Source organism: Nothoprocta perdicaria, unplaced genomic scaffold (genome assembly GCF_003342845.1).
Source record: "Nothoprocta perdicaria isolate Ctin4 unplaced genomic scaffold, notPer1 scaffold_12, whole genome shotgun sequence".
NCBI lineage: Eukaryota > Metazoa > Chordata > Aves > Tinamiformes > Tinamidae > Nothoprocta > Nothoprocta perdicaria.
Genome location: NW_020454316.1, coordinates 7,228,212 through 7,251,050, shown reverse-complemented (window position 1 = coordinate 7,251,050; position 22,839 = coordinate 7,228,212). Strand labels below are relative to the sequence as shown.

Sequence of the window (22,839 nt, the reverse complement as noted above, 5' to 3'; positions counted from 1 at the left end):
GTTGTATCTGGCGTTGCCTTTACCTATCAGACCGTGGCGGAGTCATGCTCTGGAGCAGAGCAGCTTGGTGCTGCAGTGACTGCTGTTTGCTCCAGCCTTGGCAAGCACACGGGGTGGCTACAGAGGCAKCTTCAGCCTCTCTCTTTGAGTGAAGCACTTCATGTCTTAGATTACTCCCAGACACTTACAGTTAATGTGACAGTGTGTGTTTCTCCTGGGGACCCTGTGGCCTGGGCAGCTCCCTTCCCTGGGGACATGAGCAGCGTTTGGAGCAGCAGTGAGTGCCTGGCCTGGGTGCTGTCTGGGCTGCCATCCACATTTGGGTAAATAGGAACCAGAAAAACAGAATGAGCTTGGTAAAAAATATCGAACAGGTGACCAAGGTGACCTTGAGAAGCTCTGTAGGACAAGAGCTTGAGATCTTGAACTGYATGGGGATATTAGTTTGATAACAGGTGAGGTGACTATTTTCAGTACTGTCCAAACTCAGGGCTTGCTGTGCCCACATATATCCAGAGCTGGGGGTGCATGACCTTGGCCAGAAGGGAAGTAAAAGACTTAAAGTCAGAGTAAAGACAGGAATAAATAAATGAACAGGCCACCTGTCTTCCCAAGCAGCAGAAAGAGCAGCAGCAAATACGAGGCTGCAGTCACAGGGCTGCCTGGTTAACTCCAGCAGTTGTATCCATTATAATTACACCTATCGATCCTCGCGCTCATTCATTGCTATAGCTACCAGCTCCGGGAACTGCCCTGGACGAGCTTTTAAGGCAGCGCCCGCTGAGCGCCCGCGTCCCCGTGAGGGCGGCGAGGGGATGGACGCAGCAGCGCTCGCGCGCGGTGCTGGTGGGAGCTCCCGCGTGGGCTGCGCACAGGAGGCTGCCCCTCCTCGGGCCCAGGGCTCCCTCCTACCCCCTCTGCCCCTGCTTAGGTGGGACTTGCTGAGCTCCTCTCTGCTCTTCCCTCTTCCCTTCCTGTGGTGCTGAGGAAAAAACACCTTGTTGTTCTGTGCCATGGTAGCTCAGCTCTTGCCTTTGYGCTGCCTGGATTGCTCCCTTCTGCTGCCCTAAACTGATGCTTTTGAGGTATTACATTATGTATATTTATGTATTAGCATATTAGCTTCAGTTCAGCAAAATGACTGCTGTTCTCTGCCCATGAATCCCTTGTGCTGTACTCTTTTCTTGACTCTTGATGATGCCTAGAGGTGCAAACTTCATCCCTTCCTGTTCACACTCAATTGTTGATGCAGTTGCTCATATGGAGCAGGTCTCTTTGGCCCATCCGTGGATGATCTTCACCTTCACCCTCCAAGTGCTGCTGTCCTCCCAGTGCTCCCGGGCTCCAAGACGGGCAGTGCTGGGCAGAGGCTCCACATGAGCAGCCGCTGAGCCCCAACGCTGGCGATGGCTGGTGTCTGTCTGGCCGTCCTCACAGCAAAGGTCACCCCAGCACCACAGTGGCCTCATGAGAACTGACTTCTTATGTGTGTGACTGTTCCTGCAGGTGGCTGTCTCTGGGAGATGCTCCGGGTGCTGTAACAATAGGTGCCGTTTGACAAAGACTGCTTGGTCAGATGGTGTGATTCATCTGACACCTACAATTTATCCTAAAAGTAGCAGCACTTGGCCTTGGAGATGCTCTCTCACACCTCTGGAGCTGGTTTCTACCCTGCGCTTTGTCTACAAGACAAGCAATTGCTCTCAGCAGTGCTGCCCTAAGCTTCCCCATTTCCCCAGTTTGAAACTGTGTCATTTAGCGGCACCAGGCAGGGTCCCAGGTGTGGGGTGGCCAGGCCCTGGGCCAAGGAGGGGAGCATGGGAAGCAGGTGGCCAGGAACAAGCCAGGAGGCAGGAGCAGGGCTTAAGACTCCACGAAATCGCCCCGTTAGCCTGAGCGGGGCTCGGGGCGAGCCAGGGCCTGCTGTGCAGCCTGGTTCAGCTTTGCCCACCTGGGCTCCTTGTCTCGCAGAAAATGCACACAAAGCATTTGCCATCTAATGCACTCAAACCTGCTACAGTGGGGCCTGCTTAGGATTCACAGCGTGATAGGGGGTTGTTTTGGTTTTGTTTAAATTGRGCCCCCAAGCAACACAGCTAAGAGACAATTCTTGCTTTGTTGCTCCTATATTATCACGCATAATTATCCCTTCCTCGAAACAGCCTGCAATTCAATTAGCTAAAGCTTTTTGCTGAAGTGCTAAGTAGATTAAAAAAAAAAAACAAAAAGAAGGGGGGGGGGGAAAATTGTGTCCTTTTTCCTTCTTTGAAGGGCATGGGGCTTTTCCCTTACAAGCATGTGGAAGAAAATCAGGGAAAATGTTCTGTACCAAAAGCAGTTCTGATCAGCCTCTGCCAAAAAGAACAATTTGGTTGTATCCACGTCTGATTTTTGTGTTGTGCCTGATCCCGAATGCCCCAGTCACCTGTGATTTGTCACAGGCAGCCGCCAGCTGTGATGGATCTGCTCATGAACAGAGTGCCTTGGATTTTGTCTTTTATTTCTCTGTCCCAGAAGTACAGCAGCAGCGATGGGTGCCCATACCTGTGGGACACAAAGCTGAGAGGAGGGTGCAGCTGCAGTAGTTACACTGGAAAAAAATAAGCATGACCAGTGAGAAGGTATCACCATATTCACCCTGTGTTGATGGGATGTTTAGGCCTAAAGGCTGAATGCTCTTAATCCTGTGGCTGCTCTCGGGAGGTCTGGCCATGCTGAGGTCGCTGTGTCTGGGTTAAGTGCAGCAGGGAAAAGTCCCTCTTAATCCAAGGGCTCCTATGCAGAGAGGCTGGGTGCATCAGGCTGGGGCTGTCACTGTCGGGGCTGTGCAGCCCCTTGGGGACTTTGGTGAATTAATAGCTCTGAGACTCGCTTCTCATTATGTAAAATGGGGACAGTAAGAACACCCCTTCCCTGCTGTTCCTGGCCAGGCTGCCAGATCTGCGAGTGCGTGGCAGTTGCATTGATCTTCTGCACGGCACCGGAGCCTTGCTCAGCTGCAGCCTGGCGGTGCAGCAGCGTTGCAGCAAGCTAGTCTGCTCACTGTAATATTCCATATCATACTTGTACGGTAAATAGAGGAGATGAACTGCAGGCAAAAGAAGCTGTTGAAGGTGAAATGCATGGAGTGGGACTTTTAGCTTGCCTGTAAGGCAGGAAAGCTTGAGCTTTTATTATTTTCAACACAATTTTGTAATTATAAGTAAATGTTTACATTTTTCTGGTCCATGGTGGCAGGCTAATAGTAAATTCATTTGCAGTGCCTATTTATTACCAAAGGCTGGAGTCTTTCAAGCCCCTTGTTGTGTCTAACAGCTTGGGGGATTAATTGCCTGCTGCCCTAACGGCAGGGCTCACAAAGGCAGCCTGCCTGCAACAGTGGGATTATTATTTAACAGCTCAAGTCCCTGCGAGGCTGCTTTTTATTCTCCTTCACTTGGTGAGTTGAAAGAGATCTTTAAAGAGCTGAGCAGCCAGCGCAGAAGTCGGTGTGATTTCAGCAGGGAACGCRTTAGCGGTGCTGCCCCCCTTGGTGCCGTCCCCGTGATTGCTCCCAATTAATTGTGGTGGCTGCAAGCCTCGCTCTGCCGAGCAGCCGGTGAGTTTCAAGGCCTTGGGTGTGGGTGTTCTCTGCTCGGCGGCAGCCCTAGTGGGTGGCTGGGACTTGGAGGCCACTCTGCTGTCCTCAGAGCCGCTGTGGAGGTGCCAGGAGGATGCAGGGCTGTGGCTACCACTGGTGAAGCCCCATCCTGTTCTGCTGGCAGCCTCATCTCAAACCAGTTTGTAAACGGAGGGAACKCCATTTAAAACCTCAGGGGAGGTTTGGGATGACACAAAAGCMTTGGTAGATGCTCCCTGCTGTGGCAGCTAGAGAATGTCTTCTAACTTTCAGCCTAAGTCTCTCTGTACTAAGGTCATTATCACTGTCTTGTTTCAGCTCTGTTTTATCAAGTTGTTAGTGCAATTTATCCCTTGKTATATCTGCTTATTCAGGAATATGCAAATGCTAAAGCTATGCTGGGACTTCAGAAGTGCTTTTGTGATGAAGCCTGGGGTTTTTCCCAGCTGGGCTCTGTTGGTGACTCATTGCTGAGGTCCAACAGGCCCAACTGAGTTCCCCATTGTTTCCAGCTGCCGAGATTTCATAGCCAGTGTATTGTTACGGGCAGCCAAGTGGAGAAACTTGCAGTATTAGTACTGAATTCAACCATTTTTGTCATGAGAATCTTGAAGGCCAACCATTTTGGAAGAGCTTTCCTCCAGTCCCCTGGTGGTACAAAGTCTTTTTTTAAACTCATGGGTGTACTTCATCAGTTAGTTTTCATGCTGTAGTTGTTAATGACAGTACTGAGACCAGGTGATGCCGAGCTCCCTCCATAAGGAGCATCTCTCCAACAAGCTCCCTCAAATCTGATGCTGTTCATCTTGACATTGCCCTTCTGCTTTTTCTCACTTCAATGATATCCTTCAGAATTTGTTCCAAGTCTTTGGTACTGCTGAGGTCTGATGAGCAGGCCTGGAATAATTGCTCTTGCTTTGTCCTTCCTTAAGTATCGGAGCGCAGTGGCTGTTTGGGGGCGGCCTGGCTCCTGTGTGGGACCCTTGGGTGCTTAGGAARGGGCTGGGTGGCTCCTGGCCCTGCTGCTTGGCTGCTGCAGTGGGTTGCTTGGTTGAGCATCTCCCTGTTCCCTTGTCCTTTCTGCCTTTGTGTTGGGTGTTGCGATGACCTGCAGGTCTCCCTGCAACAGGAGATCCACCAGTTGTACCAACRTCTGGTTCATTCTTAACTTCCTACCTCGTCACTAGAGAGCACACATCAATTTTTATACCTTTATTCCTGTTTTTCTTGACCAAAGAACCTTTTGCTATGKGATATGTTATACAAACTCTGCTTAAACTTGTTTAAAAGGCAGCTTCTTTATCTTTGCCTTCAGTCTCTAAGACATAGATCTTTTCTGATCAGTTCTTTATCTTATTTCTCTCTCTGCTTACTTTTAACTCTTTAAAATATTCTTTTTAATATACCATTACTTAGTATACTATTACTTCTCCAGGCAGTGTTTTGTTTGCTTGAGGTGGAAATTCCACATGGTGTTAGTGGCTTGTTGGCAACGTTGGCATCTGCAGGGCAGTGTACCCATAGCAGAGAGATCTCAGTGATCTCTATGGATCAAGCCTTGCACCGATGCCTGGAACAGGAATTATTGACTTTAAAGGGTAAATTTAATTTTCAGCAGCAGAGACTTTGGTTCAGAATGAATTACTGGGCTAGTAATCGTTTATGCATCTTGTATTTCTGAGATTATTTATTTGGACACATGAGTGAAGACCTGTATTTCAAGGTCTTGTTTTACTGAGTAACAGCTGCAAGGGTAGGTYTTATTTGCAGTATATCATAAAAATCAATAAAACAAACACAATAGCTCCAAACACTGTAATAAGTTATGCATCATCTCATAATTTATTATAATACAAACAAGTCTGTCAAACACAATATATTGTCTACTTATGAAAATATCAATATTCACAATTTAAATAGGTGATAGGTCTTGATTTTATATACCAACAACTCATCTAAAAAGTATTTTGTTCCTAGCTGTGGTCTTCAAGGACATACACCTATAAGTAATTGTAAGACAGTCCATTCACAGCTTATTTCTTCTAATTGCAGATATTTGAAATACAAATTAGAGTACAAAATCCCATCTCTGCAACAAAGATGGTTTTGTCTCCAGGTTATTCTTCCCTAAATAATGATACTGCATGTGCTTGGTTAAGGTTTTAAACTATTGGAAAATCAGGAGGTACAAATAATAAAAGCAAGACACTGGCTAGGTAGCAACAGTCATTGCAAGATGCTTCACAAAACCCAAAATAAGGCAAGTAGTATTAACAGCAGCTCCCATATGGCRGACTAAAGAGTCAAGGCTTTATTTTCCAAACTGGTCCCTAAGAAGGCTTCAAATGTTTGTTAACAAGATACGGCTTGCTCCAAAGCCCTGTTAAATTGACGGTGGTTGGAAAAGCAAACCACAGAACCCACAAGCAACCTTCCCTTTGACTTGAAGGGGCTTTGGAAGAGGCTTTTAACACCCTAAGTGATCAGAAATGAAATGACCAGTCAACTGTACATGAAAATTGCACCATGTCATTTCTAAAATGATAAAGGAAAGGGTTGCAGCTTCTTTGTCAAATGAAGTTGCAGTAATTCATCTAGGTCGAAATAAAATACTCACACAAAAAATTATTTAAATATGATAATTTACAAAAATACATCATCAGGACAAAGATGACACTGCTAGTTTGCAGGATATATATTGTATTACAAAAAAAGTCACACCATGTGTATGGCCCGATATGCCATGCACTTGATTCATTTTTAATAAATAAAAGCCCTAAATATTCACTATTTCCTGTAAGGTTACTATTATGTTAAGTAGAATAGTGAATTTCTTGTATAAATAATTTTGCAATAGATACATTCTCAAAAGTGAACCACTTATCTATATAGATATATTGCACTTCAGACTCATTCACATGTAACTTAGACTAGCATTCCTCATAAATTTAGAATAAAAATAAGATATAAATACAGTGTTTTCCTCAAAATGAAACATACAGTACCTTTTTCATAAGGTAACTTTGGTTGCTGTCAATTTACAAAGAAAGAATAGACAGAGGTTTCTGAGAACAGGGTAAAAGGCATGGCCGCAGAACTAAATTTACCTAAAACAAGAGTAAAGGGAGTAATAATTTTACCCTTGCTGTGACATAGAGAAGGTCAAGCATCCTTTTTATGCCTTATTATTGCAAGTAAGTGTGACATTCTGTTGAGGTCCCAGGGCCAAGCAGCCTAGATGATGAGGATGTTCTTCGTTTCCCTTTGCTTCGGGGGAGCAGGTTCCTTTGGTCGGCTGCCTTGGGAAGGCCCAGCTCTTCCCCTCGGCTCCCGTTTCCCTCCAGCCATTCCCTGTCCCGTGCGGAGAGGAGCCAGCGGCAGCTCCTTGTTCCCCTGGGCGCTCCAGCCGGCGCCTGCCCTTCGTGCCTTGCGCCCTAAGGGCAGCGTTCCTCCTGGCTGGGGCAGGCTCGAGGTCAGCGTGGGCTTTGCTCCTGTCTTACACCAGTGCCAGGTAGTTTTGCAAACACAACATTCATAGCAAAAAAATAGGCTTTTGTCCTCCACGGGACGTGTGCAGGCTTGGTGTTTTTAAGACATAACGCACCAAAGCCGGGCGTCCGGGGGTTTGTGAGATGCTTCAGCCCTCAGATCCCCCCAGAGCGGGATGTTTACCCACCAAGAGAAGTGAAATGTGTTTTGAGAGACCACGTGGCCAGGTTGAGGAGGAGAGAAAGCAAATGAATGCTCTCTTCTCTACATTTCCTACCCTCAGCATTACTGAGATGCTATTTCTGAGTGTGAGAAAAGTTAAGCTTCTTTAAATAAGATAAATATTTAAAAGGCTCAGTCCAAATTGGTCAATGTTTGTACTGTGGCTGGGCATTTAATGCTTTTTGCTTCACAAATAGTTTTTTTTAATGACTAAATGTCAAATCTGCAATAGGATGGCATAATCTGTCCAGAGAAAATCTTAGGTACAGTTTTTATATAAATATATATATATATATTCCTAAGGGCAGGACCATGTGGCATGACTGAGTATCTCTGTTGATTAAGAAGGGATCTGAAGGCTGTAATCACTCCAAACCTTGCCGGACTGGGTTCAGTGGGAGCTTTGTATCAGGCAGGATTTGGCCTCGCACTTGAAAGTCTTTAGACACCATAATTGAAATAGCTGGGAAAATATGTTGCTTTTGTTCTTGGCTCTAGAAACCTCCTTCCTTCCCTCAAGCTGCTCTGCCTTGGTCTCAGTCTTAGATAACTAACAACTTAAAACACACAAATTTTGGCAGCTTGTGAGATTGCTTTCCATGCCAAGGCTATAACAGGTAAAATATCAGTCCTTGAGCCTTGCTCAAATGAGCCAAAAAGGTCTTGTCACAGTTCCAGTGTCTTAGACTGCCTGTTGCAAAAAGCTCTTGACAGCAGTCTGTGTGTGGCAATAGTTAATGTCAGAAACAACATCATTTTCAGCAAGTGCACACTGAGGAATGGCACCTTCCACAGTACATAAAAGCATCCGTTTGCTGTCAGTAATGAACTACATGGTCAAGTAAAACTTTTTTTTTTAGTTTTTTCTTTTACATGGTTCTAATTAAACACTGTTGTAGCTTCCCTCCTCTAGTGACTCTGGACTGCACTGGTGCTTGAATCCAAAACATCTGAGTGTGACTGACTGAACACTGGGACTTGAACTCCAAAGCACATTCAAAATGCCATGTAGGAGATGGAGGCATCTGCCTTCTCACTGTCGCTTCTAAATCAAGTGCTCCTATTCCCTTCTCAGTCTCATCTTTCCTCAGCCTCCTAGGGAAATTAAATCAAATGACCACTCTTTAAATGAGCCATTTCAGCAAATTACATCCTGAAGATGTAACCACTTGAAAAGTAATTGCACCCAGAAACTGCACCAGTTGTCCTTTTCATGGTGATATTTTTATAGGCTTTCCATTCTTATCATACTGGTAAACAAGCATTTTGATGCAATGTGAATTGGCAGGGGAAATCCAAGGGCTGCTTGTTATTGAAAAGTTATGGTTTGTATAGAATTGCACAGGTTGCTTTTGACACTTAAAGAAGGCCTTCAGTGTGGCAGCTGCCATTGTGCGAAATCTTTTGCTAATAAAACAGTAGAGGAAGAAATTAATTGCAGTGTTGAGCAGCGCGAGCATATTGGCAATGTCCGACGCGATGTGCACCACCCAGCTGTTGTGTATAGGCGACACGTAGAGGTGATACAGTATCATGATTATTCTTGGTGCCCAAAGTATGGCAAAAATAGAAGTTATAGTAAACAGGATGGCTGTTGTTTTCCCTGTGGAGTACCCTCTGAGGCGGAAGTTGCTCTTCCGCCGCAGCTTGTACACGATGATGGAATTCAGAATGAAGAAGATGGAGCAGGGCACCAAGTAAACAGTAAAGCAGTGGATCCAGATGAGGACATGATGCATTGATGTGCTTATGTAGTCTTCAATCCAAATGTTGGGCCACCAGTAATAGGGAATGCTGGTCAAAAAGCAGGTGATGTAGACACTTACGATGACTTTTCGAGTACGAGCAGGGTAGGAGACTGTGTGATAGCGCAGCGGATGGCACACGGCTATGTACCTGTCAATTGTTAGTGGGACAGTAATCCAAATGGAGGTGTGGATGGAAGAAAACTCCAAGACCTCGATTATTTTGTCCAGTACCTGAGGCATCTGTTTGTTTAAGATAAAGTCTTCCATGAGAAAGTCAACAAAAACAATGAAGAAYAGAACCAGGATGTCAGCAGCAGCTAGAGCTAGAAGGTAGTTATAGGAGGACTTCTGCCTGCGAGCAACAAGCTGGGAAAGGATGATGACTGTCAAGATGTTTGCTGTGGAGACAGAAACACACGGGTCATTAAGACATAACATGAGCTTGGAGCGTTTGTTCAGAGCAGCAGCTCCTTGGCAGGCACTTGGCAACATGATTTCCTCTAACAGAGTACGAGCAGCCGAAAGGGAACCGCTGAAGCTGGGGCCCTTAGAGACTCTCTTGTGCTGAGAGGAGCACGGGCCCTGCTCCTAACTAGGGCACGTGCTGTCACCCAGGGCCCCAGCGCACCAGGAATGGGCAAGTTAAGTCCTCAGATCTGAACATAAGGGGCTACATGGTTTCTGGCAGCCCTTTGCCATCTTCTTGCAGCAGATTTACAGGAAGAGCCAGATTTGATGGGAAATTACCTTACTTTCATGTGCCATGTATATTTTTAATATGAAAATATATATTTAAGGGGAAAACTGACTACCTCCCACATTCTCACCTCCTTATTTTCCYTTTTCCTTTTTTTTTCACTTTTCTGCCTTGATGACAAATAAGTGAGAAGAGTGGGATGGATTTTCGAGAGAGACATTTTGTTCCTCGTCCCAGCTTATGGTGCCTACGTGTTTTAAATTTGAACTCCAGCTAAAAAGAGCTGAAATCAAAGTGGCCTGGATGAGGTAATTGTCTCTTTACTAAGTGGGATCCCATCCAGACTTCCTGGGGAGCCCATGTTCCCGGCTCTGACTGCGAGCTGGATATACTTCTCCGCAYGCTGTGGAGTTTTCAGATTGCCCTGAAAGAGGCTCCTGTCATTAGTCCTGCCTGTTTGACCTGTCCTCTTCTTTACACACCCTGGAGAACTGTCTCTGTTCCTACCCCTGGAACCAGCTGCTCCATGAAGAACTGCTTGCTGATGCAGGGCTGCTCTTCAGAAGCAAGTCCTTCTGCAGCTGCAAGGGGCCGCTCCTCTGGAGCGGTGCTGGCAATTAGTGAGGGACAGGAGGCTTGTCAAAATAGACATGATGGATGTTTTGACTCAACAAAGCTGTAAACATCCCTGGATTTCCTGAAAACTTCTGCTTGCAACTCTGGGCATGGATACAGACCTTAATCTAGGCCTAAAAGTGTTGCATCATACTTAAATAACATGGTAAATGGCTGTTCTTTATATTTCGGTCTTCTGAAGTTGTGATTCAGCTGAAGGATATGTGTTAGAGGCTGGTTGAAGCAGGGCTCCAAAGGATGCTGCCTAAGGACTCTGAGCCCCTCCCTGGCACCCCGTGTTCCCCACAAGGTGAGGAACAGCCTGGAAGTCCTCCAGAGCCTTTCTGGAGGGCCAAGGTGCAGCCAAACCTGCTCTATAACTTCCACTGTGGCCTAAACTTGGGGGGGATAAATCCTACTGCTAGTAGAAATATGGCTGGAATAGGACAGACTAGCTTGTTCCCATTAGCAGTTTAAATTGGTTGACTAGAATACCTGAAATAGCCATTAAATYAGAGAGCCAAGTTTACTGTATAACAGACTGCTAAATATTTGCATTTGACTTTTTTTTWAAAGTGTTCTATAAATTGCCTTCTGTGCATCCAGGGCTTCAAACATTTCTGCCAGCTTTGGATCAACAGTAATTGTAAGGATTCCTTTAAATTAGAGAAAGTTACTGACATTAAAGTAACGATGACCTAGGACATACACCCTACCATTGCAGATGTGTATTATTTAACTGTTTTACTCAGTCCTGGAGAAAATCTCCTTGTTCATAAATGTCTTTCAAGGCTGCTTTCTGGGAGAAGAATTTCTGCTGTCAGGGAAATGAACAGCCACAGAATGACTGGTCTTGAGTAATAGCCCTCATAAGTGTCACCTATTCTTGTATTAACTGGATTTATTAATTTTGTATCTTGGAAGAAACAGAAACTGAACATGACAGTCAACTTGCTATATATATACAGCTATATTCTTTCCAACAGTCTTATCTCAAGTCACCTTTAGAGAAATTTTCCTTTTTCTGCCCTCTGTTAACATGAGTGCAGCTGAACTGATTGCAGTTGTTTAGAGGGGACCTGGAGGTGATAGGCTGGGAAGTGCTGTGTCATTTCTCACTTGCTTATGAAACGCCTCTGTTGTGGCTGCTGATGAGCCCGAGGAGTTTGGTCGGTGGTGTTTTCCCAAGGAAATCTTGGGTTGGAGCATTTAACCCAACTGTGCGGCTGCTGTTGCTTTTGGGCAGCCCGGCTGAGCAGTTTGGCTTGTCACGTGTTGGATGTGGTGCATGGCACTCACCTCCTCTCTGCCTTCCTTGCGTTTCATTCTCTCTAGCACCAGCAGCTGGGGTGAGGGTGCAGAGGGGAATGTGCAGGGAGGTCRGGCCCTGCTAGAAACTTTGGCCCTAGTTCTGGGGAGCTTTGGTAGAGGGCATGAATCTRCATCACCCCAGGTGCGCCTGCAGCTATGTGTCCTCCACACTGCTGCCCATTCTGGGCAAAAATGGTTCTTTGGTTCAAAATCTCCTTTTCCTTTTGCCTAAATGAGCAGATTTACAAACAGTTCCTTTCTCTGCTTGTAAAAGACRTCCCTCTTCTCTTACAAGATTTACAAATTACAAGATTTACAAGCAGTTCCTTTCTCTGTGCCTCCTTCCCTCCCTTCTCAGGGTTCCTAGCCAGAGTATTAACGGTGTGTATGGAAGTGCAAGTTGTTCCTCTAATGCCAACAAGCTTTGCCTGGTGAGCCGGATTAGAAGATTGGTCTGATGAAGTACATGCAAACTCTATCCAATTGTTCTGCAAGGGGTACAGTATCTTCTACAGGAAAAGCCTTTCCTGAATCACATTAGGGCTTTTGCTGGTGGGTTGATATGAAATATTGTAGAATCATTTACTTGGTGATAACAGATACATAGTGGGGTGCAGCAGAAAGCTGCTAGCTTGACAGTATCTTAGCATGAGAGTATTAGTCCTGCTGTAGACTGTAGAGGCAGATCAAAGAGCAGCTGTGGATAAGTCTTGTTCAGTCCTTCACTTATTTCCTAGCCAGCAATAAGTTATTCCTGGGACGATGTSGGATGCTCTGGGAAGCGAGATGTGTGCGGGAGGGCTGTGAGCCTCTGGCTGCCTGTTCCATCATGRTGATTCCCCCTGGACACCGAGTCCAGTCTGGAGAGCTCTTGTGGGCCGGTATGAGAGAGGAGGGAAAAGCATTTATGTCAGGACCCTCTTTTAATGTTTTTTRTCCAGTTTCTGGCATGAATATTGTAGTCCAGGTAAGGAGTATGGCAAGAGAGATAAAAACAACCTCTACTTAAAAAAACCTCTAATGTATGTGCAGCTATAACTGCAGGACAGATCCGTGCTCTTTAATTGTCTATTTCTTGCTGTGCTTTTTCTAGGTACAAATCTAGTTAAGATCATTTGAATTTTAAAAAGATTGATCACAGTGTTGGGAGTGGATTAGAGGATGATGGACGGGAATTCATGCCAGCACWGCCTGCTGCAGTGCAGTACTCTGAATTTATACATATCTGCTGGGGAACCAGGACTTGATTAGGGACTCTCTGACTGAAGCCTCAAGAGATGCCACTGGTGAATTATGAGCAAGAGCTGTAAGGAAAGACAGAGTCTCAGTTCTTTCTCTTCAATCGTGTGATGCAGTATTTGGAAGTCTCTGATATACCGTGGGCTTCTAGGAGAACTTTTTCCTTGTTGGAAATTTGCTCCTGTCCATTTGTTCCTTCAGCTGCAGGTCCTGTGTTCATTCAGTGTGGAGCTGCAGCTGAGCAGGGTGCCCTGCCAGCCCAGCCCTGCTCTGCCTGGTGGCTGCTGTCCTTCTCTGACACCTCCTGAYGTTTTCACCTGCTGGGTACAGACTTCAGCACTGAAATTCATGGGTTCAGAGGTCCTGTGTATCTGAGAAGGATCATCCCATAGTGGTGACCTTGCTTCTCTGGATTTTGCTTTCTTCCACATAGCACTGTGTTTTTTGAATTACACTCATAACAGCAGCTAACTATGGCCTTGGGGGCTTTACCGAGCTCCCTGCTGTCTGTTAGCTCTGCATGGGAGCGATTGCAGGAGTCCCAACAAGGGGGTGGCCTTGCTTTTTACTGAGAGCATTTTGTGTGTATGCTGTGGGCTCGGCAGTGCAGCAGCCTTTATAATGTAAGTGGTGGTGCCGCTGCCTTGTGAATAAGGCTCTGTGTGGTTCACTAGTTCAGTATCATAAAGCAGCTAAATGAAGTAGCCACAAGTGTCGCTTGCCGAGTGCGATAAACATTAGGTCACTGAATATAATGGACACCTTCTACCAAGCGCCCTTGTTGCTAGGATCCCCAAGAACTCTTGTGTGCTGCATAAAACTACTTTACAGGCCATGCATTAATCACCTGACACTACCATAGTAGAGAGATTGTTTATGAACATGAAATTTTAAATTGCTTTTAAAATACTCTAGATGCAAGGCCTCCATAGGCTTAGAAATCCTTCAGCTGTAAGTGCAGTACACTAAAACTATATGGTAGAAAAGGGGGGATTGGGCTTGATGCACACAGATGACTTCCTCTAAACTAGCAGGCAGTATTAAAATGTAAACGTGTACTGTGCTCAGCTGCCAAATCCGACTGATTACTAACAGTCATTTGCCAATAGGTTTGAGATCACTGTGGGTTTTGTGCCTTATGTTATTGTTCACTGCGCAAACGATGACAATTAGTGATTTCTTACAGATGCTACATAACAGAAAACATTTCATATAGCAAATGCTGTGGCAAAGCAAACAGCTGTTTGTGAATGATGTTGGTTGGAGCAGGTTAGATGGATTCTTAACAAGACACATAGATCCTATTTGGCATCAAAGAAGATGTAGCAGTTCATTTCTCTTCTGGTCAGTCTAGGTCAAAATCAGCACAGCAGCAAACTGGAACCAACCTTTGTGAGCACATTTGCTTGTTTGTGGAAAAAGTATTTTTTTCTTCTCCCATTATAATGTCTTAAGATGCTTTCTTAAACACCTGCCAAGTGTGAAGAGAGATTTTGCAGAATTAGTGGCATGCAGGTTTTCCCTTTGCTGAGAGGTCCTGTGAGGCCTGACTCAAAGGAGAGCTCGGGGCTCGCACCCGTGCGCCCCTGGGCTGAGTGGGGCCGCATGGAGATCAGAGATGGAAAACCCGGGAAACCCAAGAGCTGGATCCAGGGCTGTGACCAGGGGAGGTCGCACACCTTGGAGAAAGGCTGTTGTGATTTGCACTTAGATATCCCACATGCACTGACCAGCCCCATTCAAGCTGAGGGTAAAAGGGTGGCAGAGACTCATGAAAGTCCAACCCTGCTGCCTGGGAGAACCAAGCTCTGCTTTACACAAGGCAGCCTGTAACTGCAGGGGAGATGCAGCACGAGCCRGCACTGGGAAGCCACAGATGGACTCGCGTCGCGGGCTGGAGCGGGCGCTCGGATGCGGCCTCCGGGCTTGTTTTCCTCCCTGACAGCAGCTGTCAGCTGAGGCACCTCTGGGGAACGTGGTGAGCGGCTGCTCTCTGCAGCGGCTGCTTCTGGCTGGAATTGGGTCCTTGAGGCCAGGGAAGGTTTTAGCCAAGCCCAAAGTGCTTCCAGTGCCGCTCAATGACACGGACACAGTGGCCGTGTTGGAGAAACCAATGGCCAGTGCTCATTTTCTGCCATGCCAGCCACTCAGGGCTGTTAAGTGCAGTAACTGTCTGGCAGACAGGTGTAATTACCTTGCACTTGCCTCTGGCTTTCTCACGCASTTGGAGTAGATGTTTTTTCATATTCTTTACAAAATAGACTTAATTATTGCAATGTGAAAACAGCCTGGAAGGAATGTCAGGCTAAGACAGAGCAGAGAGCCTGGTCCCGTCTGACTGGTGCGTTGTATAAACCTAACAGGGATCCGATTCTTCTCTCGCCATCTTCCCACCGAATTCACACAGCCTCTTTTGAGGCACAGCACAACTCGGTGCCATGTCTCACCCTGCAGCCTCCCGAGCAGCACTGTAAGCCCTCGCCAAGCAGGCACCATCTCACCAAGGCTATTTTGGACAAAGCTCCTTCCCTTTTTTCTGTGTTTACAGATAACTGTGGTGACACAGCTGTAAGGTTGCAAAATACATGAGGGCACCTATAAGGCTGTTCTCCTCCTTTTTAGGTCTGTAACAATAAGCGCAATTCTAGGACACTTTACTGCAGCACAAAGTATATTTSTTTATTTTATTTCAGAGGTCTGGCCCTTAGTGCAGTCTTCAGGCACGTATGGAAACATGAACAGAAATAAGCCTCAGAGGTATTGTGTCCCTGTGTATTTTTATAGAAGTTGGATCAATACTGAGACAGGATAGGCATAGATACACCTCTTCGTGGGCCTGTGGTGCAGAAAGCTCTAAAGCTTTTGGACRTGCCTTCCCCAGGGGACCTTTTCTAGAGGTACCTACACAAGGATAAAAATGTCAAAAATTGACATTTTAAAATCTAACTTGATATCTTGCTACCAGAGCAGCAAAGCTTTTTATTGGAAATCAGTGTTGGGAGGCAAAGCAAGCAAAAGCAAAATAATGTACGAATCAAAAAGAGGGATTTTATCATTTATCTAACACATCCGCAGAGACTGAGATGTTCAAGGCAATCCAGATGTCTAATTGGCAGGTGTCTGTAGGGACATGTGGTCAGCAAAGTTTAAATCTCGAGTAACTAGAGCTTGTGGATGACCCAACCATTCTTCCCACTTAAGCCTGGAGGTCGAAGCCCCGTGGTGGGTGCTGGCAGGGCCTGGCACAGGGCTAGGGTGGAGGCAGGACACATTCTCCCCAGGGCAGCAGTGTGAATCCTTTACTAAAGGTGMATAATTGAGAGGACTTTGCCTTTGATTGTGGATTTGCTCAACAAAACCATTGTCTCCCTAAAGCATTACTTAATACAGTAGCAGTTTGTGTTTGCAAATCCCACGGCTAAGCTTTCTCATGAGAGGATGGCAGTTTTACATAATGAGCAAATTACAGTCTAGGTAAARCCATCAGGATTTGGCTTTGTTTCCCCAACTACGAATATCCTCACTAGATATCTGTCATTCTTCAGTGTGGCAGTCAGGATATTGAATGAAACAAACCTGACACCAACAAGTGTCTGAAACATCCTGGTTTGATGTAACTAACTGGCAAGGAATTTGACTTAGAACCATAAGCAACCTTTAGATCCACACAGCCCATGCACCATACGTTTGTAATGGCAGTGAAGGAAAATGAGTGTATGTTCCGCGGACTCTGTTTTAGATGCAGCAAAAGAACAATTTCAGCAAAGAAAATGTGCTCAGTGTGTTAACAGGGAGGCTTCTTTGCCATAGATGAAGGGATAAAACTCCCGRTCCTCTTCTGTGCTGTTAATCCAGGTCCTGCCTGACTGCCTGCACTTGATTCCCTCCATGGTCCTCTGCACAGTCAAACCAGCATCCTGGGGGGCAGCCAGCAGAGCTGCTGTCCCCTCCTGTCGAGTCTCCCCCAGGAACAGCACAGATGACATCCCACACCTTGGGCTTTAGGATCCTTACCTCCTATGCAACTTTATGGAATGGAAGTGGAATTGTGTTTATGGGCTTAACTGTGACTTAGTTTCCTTTTTTCCTCTCAAAGTTATTAGGAAAAGATGATTTCAGACTAGGAAAGACCTCCTGAAGCAGAGGCAAAAGCTTCTGTGGTCAGATACTGATCTGCACCTGAGTATGTGACTGTAGAGAGAGCATCAGGTCAGGAAATCTCTCCGTTTTGCTTGCTTGCCTGATGGTAAATTGTTTTGACGTATGCAGATGAAGATGCTCCTTCTGGCTTCTTGCTGCAGAGTCACCCCTGTTTTACAGAGGGGAGCAGAAAGATAGGAGGAGAGACAAGAACTAAGTAATGGGGTGGATGAAGAACAGCAGGATATTAGACTGCCTAGTGCTTTTGAATGGCCTGAGTTCTTAGCAGCTCCTGGGGGCTCTGCATTTCCCACCTACCGTGTAAGCTGACTGTGCTCTCTCTTTTGTATCGTTGTCATTTCAAAGAAAAATGTTCTTTGGAGCTTTTCCTTCCCAATCTATTCTAGCAGCCTGCCATGCAAGGTTGTGCACTTCATAGTCTATTGAATCTTCCAAATATTGCACCTCGTTATCATTAGAGCCTTGCTTGCCAGTGTTGTTTCCTACTGCTCTAGCAGAACCAAACCAAAGTTAGCACTTGTGCTCTGTGGTGGTATCATAGATGTGCAATCAAGTCCTCTTCATGGGTTCATCATCATGGGTTTTGCTCTACGCTTTCATTCAGGCTGCAGGGCTTTAGGGGCATGTTCTCTAGAGCTACTGACAAACTAAATGGCTGTCACTCCCTGTGCAGAAACTTTGTGATGAATCTCTCATTTTTTGCCATGTCTTTTTTTTTCCCTTAAAGAAAAAGCAATCATTTTACAATAGGAAGCAACTAATTCTTAGCATGTTAGCAGCAGTTTTGTTCTCCTCTGTCCCCTAGTGCTACTGTAATATGCTGCAGTGCCCTTCAGGAGCTGTTAGCTGAGCTAGTCCTCTGCCTCTTCTACTCTTACTCTTATGCAAGTCACAAGTTCTGCCAAATTATTTGTCCTCCTCTAAGCAGGTTGCAATGTACTGACTTTGGGTTCAATTCATATTTAGTTAAAGCATCTTTAGGTTTTTGAATAAAAAGGGTGCTGAATTAAGCCTCAAGGGAGCTTATTTACTGTGTGAACTTCATCTACTGAACAAGAGCCCAAGGATGCTGTGTTTTCAAGGTCGTAACTCTGCATGTAATGATTCTCCCGCTCCTCTTTTGAGAATTTCCTTCAGTACTTCTATTGTTAGGGTGTGCTAGTTATGAGAGAAGCTACACTATGATTTATTCAATTGTTTCTTTAATCAGAAACCTGTTCTGTGGTTGGAGAAGAATATGCTACACAGTAGATGGTTGGCATCCAAGAAGGGTCAAACACATCTCAAAAAGTGTACAGCATGTACAGCTACCTATTGCCTGCTTTGGTATTTACTGGGTATTACTGCCACTTGAGTCGTCAACAAAAATCGCCACCCGTCCCCCTTGTTGCGCTAACAAGGTCATGTCTGTAAGCAAAGAGATGGAAAGACACTTCAGCTCTCCAGTCTTGTTCCCTCTACACCACCAGGGACCACGGGGAAGAAAGCTGGGCTATGAACACAGTCCTTGTATGCTGCTACCCCTTCTCCACCTCCTTTTTCTTTACTTAGAAGTTCACAACATTTCATATTTCTTGCCTTTAGCCTCACTATCTGCTAGAGCTTCACCTCTGTTGACTCCAATGCCTTCCCTCCTGCCGCTGGTAACAGGCCTGAGGGACTACTCAAAAGCTTCTCCTACAACCATCTCTACCTCTCCTTGCTGCCGTCCTCTGTAAAAACCGCCCATTCTCTGTTCCATTGCGCCCTTGGTCTGCTTCCTTCTCTTCCCAATTGTCCTAGAAATTAGCCAGCTAACGAGSACTTGGACAGTATTCATGTATCTTCTGCATGTACCTGAGTGCTGTAGGTGAAAGCTGTGTCCTCTCACATGAGGGCTGCTGGCAGGCCGTGCCTTGCCTTGCCAGGACAGCCACCCCGGGCTGCTGAGGAGCAGCTCGCTTTTCYGCAAGCAGTGCAGGGGGAGAAGGCTGCTGTGGGCCACACGGATGGTGCTGGCAGGGGCAGCTGCCGCCCTTCTTGAAGGGCGTTCTCTGTTCTCCATCGTTCCGCTTTGCCTGTGGCTCCGTGGCAGTTTTCACAGGCACGGGCAGTTTTCACGGAATGTTACGTGCCCGGCTAGCCCTGTGTGSGCAGCTCCTCTGTCATTTGATAGGCCATGGCCCGTACTGTGCAACTCTGCTTGAGAGTAAAGAGAAGTAGGAGGCTGGCTGTGTTGGAAACGTGGGACATCCTGCGGCGCTCATGTGCGCTCCCGGGAAGGGATGTGGTTCCTGCGCACAGAAGGAAGCACCACTGAGTGTGCCCTGAGTATGGCTGGGGCTTCAGTGGCCACAAGTGTCTACCCCGTRACATCTTGTTCAGCAGCAGGTCCAAAAAGGTGCCTGTTCACACTGGAATCTGCCCGCTGCAGGCCTGCTTTCCCCAGCCTGCAGGCCTGAATCTGCTTTGTATTTATTTATTTTAAGCAGTAGAAGTAGCAAATCTGAGGACTCTCTAACTGTCTCTTAAAACAGCCACTTTGGAGTGACATTTCTCTGGGGCATCTGCGTGAGTGTTACCTGTTGGAGGGTGCTGGGTATATGCCTTTGCTTTATGTCTCTGGTATGTAGTCATCCCTGAAGCTAGAAATAGAGAGCATGCACATAAGAAAGGCAGCTTTTGCTCAGTTTGAGTGCTGCCAGTGTTGGGATGCACCTGGACACACCAGGTCAGGCCTAGGCTGAGGCAATTTTTAGCAGCAGGCTGCTGTACCCTCGCAAAGGGGAACGCAATTTACACAAGGCGATTCTGCTGCTGCATCTTCTGATGAGGCAGAAATCAGGGTCAAAGGCAGCTCTCTGCAGCGAGTGCTCCAGCATCTGTGTCCGAGCTTCCTGGCTGTGTTTGCTGGCCCTGTCAAGCAGGGGCTCTTGGTGCAGCTGTCTGTGCAGCTCTGAAAAAGAAACAGCCTGCGAGGTGGTAACTTGGGAGCCTGGTTGCTCTTTGCTTCCTTACCCTACCAGCCCCCTCCTTGATTGAATCAGAGCAATTTCTTCCTTCTCCCACATCTGACACCTCTTCTCTGACATTTTCTCTCGATAAATCAAGAAATGCTTCCATTAAACCTTCCTGCGTCCTTCTCTTACCTCCTGGCTAATTGGGGATGCTTCAGAAGTCCTCTCAAACTGACACAGAAAAGCAGAGTGCAGAGATGACAGTGGGGGCTGCAGCACCCCCCATTTAACTGTCAGACACAGAGTATGATCCCTCTTGCTGTGCTGCTCCTTCGCTTAGCTCCTCACAGGTGCACTCTGGTTTTCCATCTGTGTGGGCCAGATGCCCCACAGCTCTTGCCCATGGTACTAATCACTCGTGGGYCACCTCTCTGAATAGTTGGTCACTTCTCTATTCAGCTTCTGCATAGAGGGAAAAGGAGGAACCKCATGTCTCACGTGAGCATAGGGCGCAGTTATGTCTGGAGAGGTGTCCCCTGGCCATCTGGCGGAGGTGACGTTGGAGAGCAGCACTTCAGCTCTCCTTGCCCTGGTTTGTAAGGTACGGGCTAGCGTCTGCATGTGCTGTGCTGCTCCACTGAAGGGGTAAAGAGCTCCCTTTTTTCTCTCTGCTCCCTGTCTTTTTCAGACTTTCTTGAGCCTCGTTGAACAGGGAGGGAGAAGGATTCACTGCTGAGAATAGGATCTGCTCAGTTGCGTGTGTTACACAAGCGTGGGGAAATGCTGCTTTCCCTGCATGCACAAGCAGGCCTGGCACAACTTGGCCTCAAAGTGGAGGTGTTGAGTTAGTGAAAATTTCCTTTAGACACGAGAGCAGAAAAGGCAGAAACGGTTAAGTGTTTTCCCCTCTCATCAGTTGTCTAAGGTTCTTGCAATGAGTTAACCATTGCCGCTTCAGCACAGCATTGCACTAATGCTGCACTGGAGGATAGATGCTAGATAATGTTTCTTTCATTTTTTTTTGGCATTGCACAAAGCTAATTACTCAGATCCCACAGACTTGAGAGCTCTCTTCTAACGGATGTTACAATTTGCTAATGTAAAACTGAAAAGCAAAGTCAAATTGAAACATAAATTTCCCATCCACTAGGCTTTCTCGCACGGTGAATTTACTCAGCCTGTAGTGCATGTGTAGTGTTTTCACATAGCCTCAGACATCTGTAACCTCAGATAAGAAGCACTGAATGAGCTGACACAAATTAATACCTGAGGTAAATCTAGTGAACCCAGCCGTGCTGCCCCACTGAATGTTTTGGCTAGTCCTGCTGCTGAGCAGTCTGTTGGTGCCGTTGCTCTGATCAAACGGACGCCCGAGCTCCCGAGAAATGCGCGTCCCGGTGGCCGATTTGGATCATGCACCAATTTTAACCATGTTCTTAGAATGACAGTGTTGGGTCGGTAATTACAATGTAGTATCCTTAGGGAACTGGTGCAAGTATGTGCAGAGCCCTCATTAACTGACTTTTCTTGCCTGCACATGTAAGGCTTCCCCTAGTTCCAGAGACAAAGGCTAACTTAGCCAGAGACTCCCTCACAACAGCTTCTTCCCTGGATGATCTTGAGATGGTCTCGGTCACTTCCTAGAGAACAGACATTAAAATTGGAGCCTATTGTTACTCTCAGCAGCTCCTAAGGAATTAATGAACAGAAAACTGCCTTCCCATCCCTGCTGGTCAGGTCCCTTCAGGTCAGGACTGTGACTCGGCGGTGCTGGGGAGAAGCCGCTTGCCTATGTGCTGCATGTGCTCTGGGTAAATACAGGACTTAACTTTCCAGCTCTCTGAACTGTTAGCCAATCTTCAAAATTTAATTATAAACCAGACGGGAAAAAAATAATGCAAAGGACATTGATTCATATGCAGAGTGGTAATTGCATATGTTCTGTTGAGAGACAGGGTTCTCTGATTAATTTCTTTTTCCCCTATGAATTAATTGCTTGAAGAACATCATTTTCTAAGCCAAAGGAATTAAGGAGGACAAAACATCTAGAAATTGTAGACCCCTTAACTATCACTGCTGCTTGCCATTTATAYGATACTTTAAGCCTGGAACCCCTGTTACAGAGAAATACAACCCAACTGTCAAGACTGGCACCCTTAGGATACAGATGCACCTGAACACACCAGCCTGCTCTAACTTGTTCCTGGCGCGTTCGCTGACCTGGGGAGCAGCGTGCTTGTGCGGGATGCGCTGCCGGAGCGGGGGCTCCGCAGCGGCAGGACGGGCGCACGGGCACCTGCTGCCCTCCTGCCTGCCGGGGAGCCCCTGCGGGAGGACGAGCAGCGCAGCCCCCGCTGCAGGCAGGACGAGGATGCTCTTGGGTGCTGCTGTGACAGCCGCGTGCTCCGTGCCTGTGCTGGTGTATGGGTGCCAGCACCCCGGCCCGAAACTTCCCTCCCTTCCCCCGGGACTCCCCTTTGCTCTCCCAGCCCCTCCGTACCGGCTCTCCCCGCTCGCCGGGCAGGGACCCGGTCCAACTCCCCGAGCGGTGCCGGCTCCGCGCCGACCCCAGCCSTGCGCGAACTTCCTCCCCGCCGCGAGCGGGGCGCATCTCCGGGCGGCGGGTGCACTCACCGGGCAGCCCGAGGCAGAGCAGCAGGCTGTAGTAGACGACGGGGGCATAGCCCAGGCCACAGCCATACTGGTGGTGCGCCAGGAGCGAGCTGTTGTGCAGGTGGAGGTGGTTGTGCTCCATGGACGTGTCCTCCGCTCCCCGCCGCCGCTCCTCCCGCGGCTGCCGGC

At 47.0% G+C, this 22,839-nt stretch overlaps 1 protein-coding gene and 1 long non-coding RNA gene across 4 annotated transcripts in view; one reads left to right on the top strand and one right to left on the bottom strand.

The window, feature by feature from the left end:
- Positions 1-22,839, top strand: part of LOC112959994 — a 75,526-nt gene that overhangs the window by 14,793 nt on the left and 37,894 nt on the right. The gene's annotated exons all lie outside the window — the stretch shown is intronic.
- GPR139 (G protein-coupled receptor 139) lies at positions 7,452-22,792 on the bottom strand. The gene is made up of 2 exons (XM_026054161.1): positions 22,672-22,792; positions 7,452-9,476 (listed from the first exon to the last, which is right to left on the bottom strand). The coding sequence occupies exons 1-2, from the start codon at positions 22,790-22,792 to the stop codon at positions 8,542-8,544; spliced, it is 1,056 nt and encodes a 351-aa protein (XP_025909946.1). The 3' UTR covers positions 7,452-8,541.